Source organism: Macrobrachium rosenbergii, chromosome 2, assembly GCF_040412425.1.
Source record: "Macrobrachium rosenbergii isolate ZJJX-2024 chromosome 2, ASM4041242v1, whole genome shotgun sequence".
NCBI classification, from domain to species: domain Eukaryota; kingdom Metazoa; phylum Arthropoda; class Malacostraca; order Decapoda; family Palaemonidae; genus Macrobrachium; species Macrobrachium rosenbergii.
In genome coordinates, this window is record NC_089742.1 from 56,564,713 (window position 1) to 56,579,449 (window position 14,737).

At 38.0% G+C, this 14,737-nt stretch overlaps 1 protein-coding gene across 2 annotated transcripts in view; it reads left to right on the top strand.

Annotated features, from left to right (window-relative positions):
- The first annotated feature begins 1,106 nt into the window (after positions 1–1,106).
- The window catches only part of LOC136847382 (lysosomal phospholipase A and acyltransferase-like), a 34,592-nt gene continuing 20,961 nt past the window's right edge, over positions 1,107–14,737 (top strand). The window contains exons 1-3 of one of the 2 annotated variants that reach the window (XM_067119017.1): positions 1,107–1,300; positions 7,119–7,261; positions 10,956–11,187. In XM_067119017.1, the coding sequence (XP_066975118.1) occupies positions 1,201–1,300; positions 7,119–7,261; positions 10,956–11,187 (475 nt within the window). In that variant the 5' untranslated portion in view covers positions 1,107–1,200. The remainder of the gene's footprint in view (positions 1,301–7,118; positions 7,262–10,955; positions 11,188–14,737) is intronic. The other variant, XM_067119026.1, reaches the window with a different exon arrangement.

The window sequence follows — 14,737 nt, forward strand, 5'->3', positions numbered from 1 at the left end:
ACACACACACACACACACACACACACACACACATATATATATATATATATATATATATATATATATATATATATATATATATGAAGAGAGAGAGAGAGAGAGAGAGAGAGAGAGAGAGAGAGAGAGAGAGAGAGAGGTATGTATTTCACTGGTCAGTTCTTCTGTTCTTTAGCGTTACTGTTCTAGAAAGATTCCTTTGTAGGTCAACTCTCAGTAATGATTATATTTAGCATTTCATCTGGTGTCCTGATTCACCGGATGTTATGTCTCCTGATACGTTTAGAAGCTGATAGATTGAATAATTGTTTAACGGAATATTTATATTCATTTGTCATCCATTTCTGATTTGTGTTTAGGTGAATTCGTGTGTGTGTGTGTGTGTGTGTGAGAGAGAGAGAGAGAGAGAGAGAGAGAGAGAGAGAGAGAGAGAGAGAGAGAGAGAGAGATTTGAGTATTAGTTCTTGAGCTTAAAGCAGGTGCCAGTAAAGATAAAAACCGATACTTAATAATTTAGTTATCTTTCAAGTTATCAGAAAACTGAACATTTGTCTTTGGTATTTGAAAGTGCAGACACTTAAAGGTCTTATTGTAAATGAAAAGCACAGGGGCGTTTTACTTATTCTACATACAAAATTGCCTACATCACATTTCTTTCTTTTACAAAGCTGCCTCCACTCTTTTAAAATCAGGTTTTATTACCCCGTCTTTGGAACAAGTAGTCAATGAAGGTCGATTGTCACATAGTAGTCAAGAGTTTGTCACTACACTTTTTGAGAGTCCTAAATATCAGGAACAAAGGGGAAAGATCTTTGCTTGATCAATGAAACAATGCTGTTAAGCATTTTAGAGCATTTTTAAAGTAAAAAATGAAGAATTATACTTTCGACGTCATACGTAATCACGTGGGGAAATATAAGTAAACACTGTGGTTGCCGGGTAAGGTATTAAAAAAAAAAAGCAGCAAATCACTACCTTACTTCCTTTTAAGAAAACAGACTATCTGATAATCAATTTATTAAGAAGTATTTGAAAATGTTGGATAGAGAGTTAATGTAATTAGGTTATGAACAGCCGAATTATAATCCCGAAAAGGACGAAGCGTCAACAGGTCCCCTCACGGCAAATGCCAATCTACGCCGCTGCGAACCACAACACAGACAGTCAGTGTGTGAGCGATCAGCTGTTCCTAACGTAGTGAAGATGAGAGAGGTTGCAATATTTTCATTGTTTTTACTCGCTTTAGCTTGTCCTGCGCTTTGTAAACTCAGTAGATCGAAATACGTACCCCCTGTTGTGCTAAGTAAGTGGTCTACAAATTTGTGATTTAATTCTTTTAGACGTAAAGTTAAGTCAAGCCTGGGAGTGGTTTTCATTTGAAAGCTTTGTTTGGAAACGGGGTTGACTCAGCCTGAGCCAGTCTTAAAGACTCCAAGGGCAACGATCCACTTGGTATGATGTGGGACCTTGATGAAATTAAATCAGCGTCTCTAAGCTTCCTTTCATGAATTGATGGAGAAAGCTTAACCTTTTGTACTGTTAAGGTTCCAGCTCACTACGACACTAAAAAAGTTGCATCATCGAATGCTCTAGCGTAGCGTAGCCCTTAATTTCCTCGATTCTTTTCAAGAAGATCTTACTGCAAGGCTGTTCTGGCCTTGAGTAGCCTAAATAGGACCAGGATGGTATCCTAAAAGCTTACATTCACCCTCTGCATCAAATATCTAGGCTATGGCGCAAGACGAAGTGGTAGAGTTGGATTATCTGCTCAATCGTCTCACTGTCTTACCGGCAGTAGGCTGAGCTAATCTTGCTTGGTTGGGAAGTTATTTTTAGTAGGCTGAATTCATGATGCCTAAATATGCAGCTTAGTGTAGGTTGACTTTCTCCTTGGTCCATTTCATTACTATCTACCCTGGAAAACTAATAGAATAGTCCTAAGCCTGGTCATTTCTAGAGATTTCTAGATTTTTTGTGCAGTACCACCCATTATTGAGAGATTGGCTGGGAGACTACTAGGCTATCCAACCCGTGCAAATATAGCAGTAATAGTAATTCTATTAACTAGCCATTCACACGTCTTCAGCAATGGTGTGTTTAGGATATTCGATAACTGGAAAGTTAGTTACCAACCTGGTTGTTTGGTAAAACTGCAGACTAGTACATTGCCCCTTTAGTTTGGTAACTACCAGTTTACATGAAAAATGATTATTGTGCTTAGTACCATCCCCATAAAAACTTAAACAATTTACTGTATAGTAATTATGACAAAAAGACAAACATAAATACAATGTGGGAAAAATTTGGTGTTTTCATAATAATTTTCTGAACGAAAGTGTAGTTTAGGGCGCTCAGCATTCCTATAGTTATGTTGTAGCTTGTGTAATATTTTCTTTACAAACCATTTACTGTTTTGGTAATTCTATATATTAGCTCCGCGCCTGTTTTTACCTTTTCAACTGGTTTTTTTTTCTACACTTTAAGGGGTTTTCATACTGGCGGTGCATCTGTTTGTCGGCCAAATGGAATGCCCCTTCGCCGTGTTTAGTACTGGCCCGGGTTGGGGTTGGGTACCCATACGTTAACAAGTTATTGCACTTGCCGGACGGGATATGAACCGTTCGAAACAGACGTACCAGTGCTCTGTCTTGTGAAGATCGCGTATGGAAACCCTTTGTTGAGTGGACTTTGGGGGTTAATTACAGGTTAATTAGACTCGAGCGCCAATAATGAAAGATAAATTCATAATTAGCAACCAAAAAACTGTAGAAAAAGTCAAGTTATAGTGCCGTCGGCGACGTGGAGCTACCCTATAGTTCTACCACAGTTTTTTTTTTTTCTTTCAATATGTATTGGTGAATACACTTTATTTTATGTATATTTCTATGCTTTCCTTGTTCATTGTGGCCTATAACCACCCATCATAAATGGGACTTGTGCCATGTGGTAGCTTCCAGTGATCCTCAGTGTGTTTCTTCTTTTAGGGGGTAGTGTTATCAGTGCACCTCATGTATCACACTGTAGGCTTTACTGAAGGTTCTTTGCAGAGTCCCTTCGGCCCCAAGCTGCAGCCCCTTTCATTTCTTTTACTGTACCTCCGTTCATATTCTTTCTAACAAATTACTTTAAACCTCTTCTAACAATTGTTTCATAATGCAACTGCTAGGTTTTCTCCCTGTTGTACCTTTAAAACCCTTTTTACCCTCAATTCCAATTAAGCACTGAATGACCTCATAGGTCTCAGGGCTTGTCCCTTAGCCTAAATTTTATATTCCAATTCCTTAGTGTGTTCCATGAGAATATAGCCTATGTACCTTGTAAATAGTGTAATCGAAATTTCTGATCAATTTTGGTCATCTGACACAGGACCATTATAATTATCAGTATTGTTTTCCTTAATCTAATCTGAATAGGCGTAGATGAGACCGCACGCAGCTAAGGTTTGGGAGGAAAAAGGTAATTCTGAAATCCTGCCAATGTTAAAGCTAGTTTGGGGATGTTACTGGTACATGAAATTATTCATTTTTTTTTTGGTGTACAATGAATATTAGGTTGAAGTGATAGGCTGGTTGTTTAGGTCATCTTATGCTGGGTCACAGTGTCTGTGATAACCTACAATTTTTCTAGGTCTGCCTGCTGTCCTTAGTTAAGTTCAAAGGGAAAGAATGCTATTCTTTCTTTCTATAAAGTGAAAAACAATATTAATGAAGGAGCTTGCAATTATGTCTAGATTATGTATGGTTACATTGCTATTTTGTTTCCTTTGAGTTAGAATGGCAAAATAATGTAATTATGTAGCTGTTTTATTGTTATTGGTTTTTGGTAATCATTTTACATTTCAACACAAATGTAATTGCAAAAATGGTTATTTGTACACTTTTAAAAAATTTTAACTTAGTGTCACAGGGGAAGAGTAGATGTTTGATAGACGGACAGTAACGGTTTCGTATTGTTAAAAATACTGAAAAATACTCTCATCTTATGGAGGGTTGATGGCCTTATTAGCAAACTTTGCATGAGATAGGAATCGATATGTGTATTGTGTTTACATAAAGAGTCTGTAACTTCCAGTCCATAGATTATGGAATAATTTCTTGTAAGAATTTGTTCAAAATCTTTAATTTATGTATCATGTTAGAACTCCTCTTTATCCTCCTGTTTTAAAAAGATAAATTTTGTTTTCTTAAAAGGTTAGTTTTATAGATGCTTGTAAAGGCTTATTATTCCTGTTCAAGCACAACCTTGAAGTTAATATTGTACTGTATATACTATTCAGTATTTACTCTCAGATTGTTTTGACTTTTTAACATGTTTAATGTGCGTCATTCCCCACTTCAGTCATCTTATTTCAGTTTGCTCAAATGATAGGTGCTCACTGCATGGCATTTAACAGAAGGGAAATAATGTTATTATTGCAAGATTGATTATGTACAGTCTCAGATTTACACCTTTGAGCAAATGACTTGGCTGATACTGGCACATATTTTCCAGATGGTGGTGCTAAGACATGTACGAGCCATCCCCAGCTCCCCTTCATCATTATCTCATTTACATGGGGAACTACTGTATTGTAGCGTAATTTCCCTTATTGTGTCATCTCTCACTCTGCCCTACTGTTCGACTTCTAATATTCTTTTGAAGCATTACTCTCAAATTGACAAAATCTTTTCGACATAGTTTGTGTCATTGTATGGTTCTTTTCCATAAAGTAATACAGACCATACTAGACTATGGAAAATTTTCACTTTTATTTGCAGTTTTAGTCTGTTAGACTGACATAAGATAATCAGCTCATTGTTTAATTTGCTTTCTGCTTTTAGTCTTCCACCAAATTCCAATTTAAAGAACCTTGATTGGATGTCTTTGCTCCCTAAATACTTGAAAGGTTCACGCTCATTGATCCTTGTGCTTACTGTCCGTAATAAATTTTTTGCTTTGATTTATCATGAGTCTCATCTTTGTAAATACTGTATTTTATGTAATCTAGTAAGCAAGCTTTGAAAATCTTGTGGTGTTTTGCAAATTACAAGAGCATAATATGCTTATTCTTAGTCAGATTTCTGTCGTTTATCCTGTCTGAACCTTCCCTTCCATCTCCAACTTTTTTTATTTTACAGAAAATACATGAGAAGGTGCAAATGGTACCTTGCTATTTTCTGCAGATTCACTTGATAAGATTCTATCAACATTAACATTGTATTTACTTTGTTCATAGAGGATTTCAATCAGCTTTACATGTCTTTACACTAAACCAAATGAAGGATAAAATTTGATATATTCTCATTTGTGTTTCTGGTACTATTTTGGATATATTTTCTCTTGGTTTTTGGGAAAGAACAACAGGAAGTACTAATCTCTTCACAAGAATGTTTTGTTGCGGGTCGTTCACTTCTACGACAGAAGTGTACTTGATGCTTTGAATGCACTAGGGTACAATTTTACCCATGTCACACCAAAGCCTTGAAATGATTAATTGTCTCAAATTATCAATTGCTTTGTGTGTGCATGTGCAGCTGTGCCTTACTCGGCAGATATTAGCATTAAATGGTTCTGTTAGAAGGAATATTTTTTATTTCATTAATGCAAATAGTGTACAGTATATGATTTTGAAAGACGATAAAGTATGTTCACCTTTTTCCGGGGGGGAGGGTGAGTGCTTTCATTCACCACTTAAAACCATAGTCTATAAAGTTGATTAACTTCGTAAAAAATTGTATAGTAACTCTTACATAATTAGGCCAAGTGAGTACTGTACTGTGTTTACCATACTAATAGGTCTAGCCTATACCAGAAACTTTTGCCATATTATTGGTTGGCATTTTCAAATTTTTTGAAATGCAACCATTTTATTTCATGTAAACGTGGTGTTCCATTAGTGAAAATTATACATATATGTGTATATATATATATATATATATATATATATATATATATATATATATATATATATATATATATATATATATATATATATATATATATATATATATATATATATATATATATATATATATACTCTAGCCAGGATTGGCACTGTTCCTAATCAAAGTTATGAGAAACATTGTCATGTGAACCTTACTCTTAGTACGATACAAGTAATCATGTTAAAATATCCAGATATTGAAACATCCACTTTTTTATGGACTTTGTTAGACTTTGTTGTAACATCGGGTAGCCTCCTTTCATGAATTATATTATGGTCATTATAACATTACCGCATGTTAGGTCATGTCAACAAATGTGGATTGTGATGAATATGGTTACTAAGTAATTGAGGGTTAGCATGTTACTGTCTTTTATCCATTTTTTTAATGTTCCCATTATTTTGTTAAGGAACTGGTACAAAGCATCGGAGATCTAGCTTGACATTAGCAAAAAGAAAGCAGATAAATGCAGGTGACAGAACTGGCTTTTTAGTTCTTCATATCAGATACCAGGCTAATCATTCATTACTATTTTGTATTTTTGTTGTTAGCAGGAAGTTGTAACCAGATACACCTGTAGTAGAGATTATGAGGGGGCATTGTGTAGTTTGCATTTGATATTGTTCCTAAATTATTAGTAGTTGTGCTGGAGTTCTTAAAACAACTGAAATTTTCTATGGAGTTCTTTATGCCTACTGGGTTCTTTCTTGGATAAACTGAAGTTATGATATGGTTCAGTACATAAACATTTTGTATGCTTAAAGTTTGTTTTAAATGATCTCATATTTTACCAGGTTTATAATAAGGCTGAGGGTAGGTATTCGTATCTTATTTAATAAATATGTACAGTCAGTGATAAGTATGAATATGTAAGTTTTTGGGAGTTACTTTTTCTACATTGCATGCAATTTGGCTAATAAGATTTTTTTTCATGAGTGTGCCGTCACCCAAGTTGGCTGTCATGGAATGCATTGTTTCCCTTTTATTGCCATTTGTATTAAGTTTTTCCCTTGATAAAACAGTAATTGGGAGCCCATCACAACACGCAGTAAATGGTACACTGAAATAATTTTGCAGTGTCCCTTCAGCCTTAAATGCCATGTGTCCAACTTTAACCTTTTTCAGCTCCCATATTGGTCATGTGCAACATAGGTAGTATTTTAAATAGACTGTCCGTCCTTACCTGTTATGCATTAGTTCCAGGAGATGGGGGATCTCAAATGGAAGCGAAGCTCAACAAAACAGAAACCGTTCACTACATTTGTTCCAAAATGACTGACTACTGGTTTGACCTGTGGCTCAATATGGAACTACTTGTACCTTATGTTATTGACTGCTGGGTAAGTGAAATACTCTTTGCTTCCTGTTGAACCATTGTAATTTTTTTTCTAGTATTCAACACATGAAAATGTAATACTGCAGTACTCATAAGCTGAATCTTATGACTTGAATTTTAGTTGTTCAGGAAATTAGGATGATTTTTTCATGGTAACATATGGAGAAAGTAAATGTTATTAGTATTTGGGATGGATCTTGCCTATTGTCAGTTAGCTTACATCTTGGAGTTGTAGGTGAGATTGGTATTCACAGAAGAAAGAAGACAACTGTTTGGCTGATGTAGGGGGACTACCTGTGCTACTATAGAATATCATCTACCATCCATTTTGTACATTTGACCCCTCAGGGGCTAGTACTAAACACTGCAAAACAGTGTAGGTGAGTCACTGTTTCACCGTGTTTAGTACTAGCCCCTGGGCGATCAAATAGCTTTGTATATAGTTTGTGGAAGTAATTGCTGTAGGCCTTAATTGGGTTGTTTGGTAGATAGCATCCTAAGTTTGGCAGGTCGCGAATAGCTCGGTAGATATCATACAATAGTAGCACCGGACTGCCTAGTTTTCTTCTTCTTCTCGAGGTGTGTTCAGAATGTTTTGTTTGTTAGAATTCTTCTTGCCATCTTGAAGGCCAGTGCATCTATACAGTTATGGAATAATTTTGCTCTTTTTTTCTGATTTTCAGTTTTGTAATCTCATTTTCTTTTTCCTAGAATGTTCTCTTCTGGAAGCAGTAAGAACAATGGTGTTAAGGTCATAGGGTCTGCAGAAATGACTTTGTTAGGAATGTTTTGAGTGTTTACAGGAGGCCATGAAAAACTTTTTACTTACAGTATAGAAATAAAGAGAGGAGCGGATAGTTTGAGAAGGCATGTAATTGGAGCAGGATTACTCCTTTTCCAGTTCTGGCTCTTAGGCCTTCTTCCTCTGCTGGCCTCCCTCCTCCCCCTCCTAGGCCTATTCCATCAGTTTCACTTTCTGATATTCCTTCCTTACTAGTTCCATCTTTTGCTTACCTTCAGTTCAGGAAAAGAGAAATGGTAATCTTGGACAGGATGCAAGTTTGATTTTAACTTCAGTTAGAAATTTGACTGAGTTTATCTTGGGTAGGGGCAGCAGTTTTCCCCATGGTGTGTGGTCATTTTCACGTTCCCCTCAAAAGGGGGGACTGTGCCCCTCGTCTCCCTGTGACCTGACCTGAATATTGCCCTGAGACAGTAGGGAGCTGGCCTCTGCTGCCAGGGAACCAGTCATGTCTTGGTGCAAGGGTCTGTGCCCTCCACCGTCTCTATTCTGTCGATTGTAACCTTTCTTGAGTTTATTGAAGGATTGGTTTGGTAAGCTTGAGTGTTGGCACAAGTTATTGCCATCACCATCTTCTTCTAGCTTTAGTGGTAGCAACTTAGACTTTGAGTTAGACCCAGTAAATTTACCAGTTAAGCCTATTTTTAAGGTTAAAATGTTGCATCATCTACGAGCATTAATTCACAAGCTGATGTTCTCCAATCTGTTGTTGAACCCATCCCTTCTGTTTCTACCTTACAATCTCAGTCAGCTTCCCTTACCTCCTCCCTCTCCTCATAATCTTCATCTTCTTCCTGCTACCGTTTTTTGTCAACATTAGCAGCCCTTCCTCTTCTGCTGCTGTGAATGTGACTTGTTCAGCTCGTGCTTCTGCCTCAGCAGATGCTTCTGTAGAAGCTAAGGTCAAATACTCTCTCTCTCTCTCTGGCTGGTTCTGAGAATGCAGCTATTTCTATCTCCCTGTGTGAAGTTGCATAGGGCCGCTTCTTACTTACAAAATGGGATCAGTGAAGGAACTTAGACCTTCACCAATCCATAACGTGCACTTGCAAGTCATAGTGGATCTGATAAAGAGGAAAGTTTTAGTGATGGGGAGGTTCTGTGGCCAAAAAATTGAAGCAGTCGTATGATGTCTTTATATTGCATTTTTAAGGTGTCATTCTTTGAACTCTCAGTAAGTGCTCTTTTACACTTCTTATGACACTGAATAATTGTCTTTCCCCTTGAAGGTTTGCACATTTTGGGCGAGCCCTTGGAGGTAATTTCTTACCTTGATTGGGTGATTATATATGTTTCTTGGGAAATGTTTCATACATTTACAAATGCCATACTGTACTTGAAAAGAAGGAGCAGTTATGCTCATCACATATCAAGTGGCTCCATCTCATGAGACATCATATGTCTTGAACTGCTGCATGAATGATTGCCCTGGAAAGCATGTTAAGAGACTTGCTCCTACTCCTTCAATTGGTCAACCAGCCAGCCTTCAACCTCTTTATCCTCCACTCTTTTGAGGGTAGCAGTCTGGGACCTGAGCTAAGAGTAAGAGTGCTTATGGTTCTAAGAACTTAGATCTGCAGCCCTAACAATCCAGTAGGAGGTTGCCTGCAGGCCTCTTGTATCTATAGATGTTTCTTTTAGGTTTGGACCATCATTTGTTGGGCTTGGACCCAGGCACATTGGTCTTCTTTGACGCTGCTCCTGAAGAAGCAGCTGTCTCTTTAAGGCTTCTTTGATTGTGTTATTCACAGGAGTCTTACCCCCTGTTGTGGATCCACTTTTGAGTGGCAAGACTCAGGTGGAAGGATCCTAATACAGGTAAGAATGTTTAAAGACTCCTATGTGAAACTTGAAGTTTGCTTGGCTGAGGGGATGTTCTTTTAGCTGCACTAAACCACTGCCCTTCTGTCAATGTAAGGCTCAGATAACTTTAGACAGTAAGTAAGATTCATCCCAAATAATGAAAATCTTTATAATAAGATATATTTGGATACTTACTTGCTTTTAAAGTATGAAACCTCCCATTCCCCACTCCCACTCCTTCCTGCATCTTAGTGGGTAGTCAAAAAGAAGTCTGACTAGAGCAGGTGATCTAGACAGTCCATCCAGGTTAACCAAGCAGTTTTCTTCCATTTCTTTGAATGCCAATCACACCTGTGGTGCAAAGATATAAGTTAACTTTAACAGTCAGTAAGTATCCAAAAAGTAAATCTTACTTTAATAATCCTTTTTTTTCACTTTACAAGTGAATAACAACTTCAGTTGGAGATTTTCAAAATGTAAAATTTCTAATCACCACCAAAACACCAAAAAACAGGTTATGATGTAATATTATTTTTTTGTGTTTGAGCCCAGTGTGACATTCGAGACTTTAATACCTGTACTACAATTATTGTGTATCAGTTATAGTGTTACATTGTCAGTTTATGAAATAATGCAGTACTTGAAATATGAGTCATTTACTTGAAACTAAGCCATGTAGATTTTAAGTTAAATGCCTTTACAAAGGTTTCAGAGTATAATACCAGTTTGAGGTGTGATGTTTTAATAGATCTTAAAAAACTTCAGAATTAGAAGTATAATAAAAGGATTAATCAATAAAACAAGTAGAAGGTGCTACCAGTTGTCGTGAAAAACATATTGTTGACTGGCATTGATACCACTCAGGCATATGTAGTGTTGATATCTTATAGAAAACAAAATTCCATATATATACAGTATGTGAGTACAGTAACCTAAAATGTAAATAATTCTCAATACTAACATTCGAAATGCGTAAATAATTTTTGTAGTGTCAAGTTGTAAGTATTTTCTGTTTACCTGAATTCGTATAATAAGATACAGAATTATACTATGTTTTTCTGATGAATTGATAGAGTAATAATTTCTTTGGCAGGTTGATAACATGAAGCTGGTTTATGACAATGTCACACGCACAACGAGGAATGCTGAAGGCGTTCAAACAAGAATTCCTGGATTTGGAAATTCTACCACAGTAGAATGGTTGGATCCCAGTCAACGACGTCCTACAGGGTATTTCAAGGATATAGTCAATGCTCTTGTGCCTCTTGGGTATGAGAGAGGAGTAACTGTCAGAGGAGCTCCGTTTGATTTTCGTAAAGCACCAAGTGAGTCGTAGTTGTGTTGCTTGGTATGTTTGGCTTATTCCTTATGAATATTTTGAATATAAGTGAGAAGCATTGCTACTAGCAGCGAGAGTATTTTGGCATTCCATGAGTAGATAATTGCTATGCCACATTCAAGAAAATCAGATGGTTTACTGTATATTAAACCCTGCGTTGTAATATAATTACGATAAGGTAGATATAAGAAGTCTTCAGTACAGTGATTTACACTATTAGGTAAAAGTAACTATGTGATTTACACTATTAGGTAAAAGTAAGCATCTGTTATCAAAATGCAAGAGCTACTTTGTTTATGGATTGGTACTGCAAATGAATTTTGATATAAGTATTTGTCTAGGTTTGTCCTCCAAATTGGCTGACCTTAAGGTAAATATTTTGGAGTATAGAGATTAGTTTTTGTTAATTGGAGAATAAACTTACTCCTTTTATTTACATAAAGGACTTTGTAGTAGAGTCTCAGGCTTTAGCAATAATGGCAGACTAGGTAGCTTTTTTGCTAACTGCCTTCTTCACTGGTATCCTTTATTTCATGCCAGTTTTGAGCAGTGTTGATTTTAACTTAAGCTACTTTATATGATTGGTGACAAATGCTGTACATGAGACTTGAGAATTTGCCTACCAAGTTGTGCATAAGTTGGTAATTCATTCATGTATCTCCTGTTGTTATCTCTCTTACTGGCTGTGTATTTCATAAATTTTCTTTTTGCCAAGGAAGCTGATATAAGGCAAGGTAGTATGCATGATATCAAGGTTTTTGTACAGTTGACCAAACTGAAGGAAACTGTTACTTTTTCCTATGGAAATACAAAGCACCACCTTATGTATAGGGGTATCCTTCAGTGCAAGCTGGGAGTGGTTGATGTTTGGTAACAAGGTTGTTGAGTGGGTAGTAAGGGAGGTGAGTGGTGAATACCCCTCACCCACCTCATATTGCCAACCATTATTTCTTCAGCTGCTGTAAAGAGTAAACATTGCACTCCCTCTCTTCCCTGATATTGCTGACAATGGTTGGTGGATGGGTATTTAGATTAGCAATTTTTGCTTTGTGAATGCATTTTGTGACTTGTTTTTTCTGAATTATTCAGAAGATGAAACCTGTTCATATGGAGCAATCCCACAGAGATCATTGAATTGAAATTCAAGATTCCAAAGGACATAAATTCAGACTTGCAGAGGAGGAAAAATGAGTAACATCATTGTGGGATGTGGGCACTTCTTGTACCCTGTAACTCTTGAGTCCAAGAGGTACTGTTCCTATTGCATGGGAAAAATGTCCACCTTTGCTTCCTTCAGCAAGGAGTTTGCTGGTTGGTTTTCCTTGCAATGGGAGGAGATTGTTAGGGGAGGACTCAACCTAATCATTTTAGTTTCTTCCTCTCTCCTGCATTATCATCTCACACCCTTCTGCAAGCACTTCCCCCTGTCAGTTGTGTTGGGGGGAGGGGATGCTCACAGTGAGAAGGGTTCCTACAATTCTTTCTCCTTGGAAGATAACTTTGCTGCTCAGGCTGATATCTTCCCTAGTTGGGCATCAACTTGAGCACTGGCCTCTCCTTCCTCATTAACTAATGACACTAATGTTGCAGGTTGCAAGACGATGTTGGAGTACTACCTGCGTAAGGTTTGGCATTTTTAGACCTGGCTGCTGAGAAGAGAGGCTTTCTTCCTGCTGCTGCTGCCCTGTCAACATCCACTGAGAAAGGAGATCATCCTGTAGTGTAGTTTTTCCCTGTAGTGGACCCTCCAGAGTCTGCTTCAGCTATGGAGTTAACTCTCCCAGCCTTGAACAGTCCTCTAGTATCAAGATCAGCAAGACGCAAAACAGGAAGGGGAAGAACTTCCTAGATAATAGAGTAGGCTCTTCCTCGTACTTCTCTGGAGTTAGACTGGGTTGAGCCATCACTGCCTTCTCACTCAATGTTTGTGGGGTCTACAGATCATGTGCAGGCTGAGCACAAGCTTACTCTGGACTGGTAACCTCTCAGGACCTGCTGATCTTGAGATGACCAGCTCTGTCCTTCTATCTCTCATCCATGTGGTTCACCATATATGCTGGAGGTGAGCATGTCTGTTCAATCTCTTACACTAGCTTGGTTGCTAATAAGTACAGGGAGGGTTTTTAGGTCAGTTGACTGTGCTGTATTCATTAGATGCGACAATTTCATGCTTTCAATTGATTTGAGAGAAGTTTACTTCCAACTACATGTCCAGCAGAACTTGCAGAAGTGCCCCTCTTTGTTTGCATTTGGAAAGTCTACCAGTTCAACCTCTTTGTTTTGGAGTTACAATGACCCTAACGGTGTTTCAGCTTGGCCCATTTGCAGTAAATATGCTTGCTGCATTATCTGGACGATTTGTTAGTCTGCATCCTACTGGACACTTGCTCTGGGACAGAGACCTCCTCCTCTCCTTTTGCTACCCTGTTGGGATTGTGGTAAACTAAAAGAAGTCAGATCTTACTCGCAAGCAGCAGACAGAGTATGGGGGTCTGCTCATAGACTTAGCAGCAGCGAGGATCTTTCCATCAGACTGTTGCGTTAGCACTCAGGGATGTACTGTATTAGCACCGATTCCTGTCCAGGCAGGAAAAACCAACTTGGCTTGGTTCTGTTTTCCTCACCTAGCCTTGATTTGGAGAAGCTTTCTTCACATGGGCAGATCACCTGCTATCATGTCATTGACATCAGCATCTATGGGCATCTCAATGCGACCTCTTCTCTCAACTCATGCCATTTAGTTAAGAGAACACCTGGAAAGTATGTTCGTGTTAGGTGTTTGTGACATAGGACTTACTTCTGCATGTCAGTGTTCTTGAAATGCAGGCAGCATTGCTAGTATTTTAAGGGTCCCAGTAGCCGTTGACAGGTCACTTAGTATTGCTGTTAAATGACATCACAACCATAATGGCATATGTGACATGCAAAGAGGGACTGTCTCTCTCCCACTTTGCATGTTAGTTTTTGCTGATGCACAAATGATGGTTCACCTTGCCATCAAGCTGCCAGCCAGATACATTACAGACAGGCAGGATATTCTAGCAGGCCGTCTCAGTTGCTAGGGTTAGGTTGTAGGAAAGTTGTACATGCTTCCACGAATGATGGGGAGACTGTTCATGCTCTGGGGTTCTTGAGTGCTTAATAAAAGGTTTCCAGTACTGTATCCTTTTGTTTCTGACCACTGGGAAGTGATGGCAGTTGTGTTCCAATACCCCTGGAACAATCTGGAAATATATGCTTTATGCCATTCAGCTTGTTTCATTGGGTGATTGATCACCCAGATTGCAAGATGATCCTGGCTGCTACTCATGGCTTCAAGTTAAGTGGCACCCAGATCTGTTGACTTGAGTAGAGGTTTCTCTCTGGTTGGAGCATCTGTTAAGCAGGTTGCAGATTTCCTTGTTCACCTTCACCAAGAAAAGCTCCTCTCATTCTTGGCCATAAGTGTCTTTTTCAAACTTAGGCCAGGTTTTCAGTTTTAAGAGCTTGGATCTTCTCATATTTGTGAGAGTTTTACAGGCTATTGAGGAGTTTTG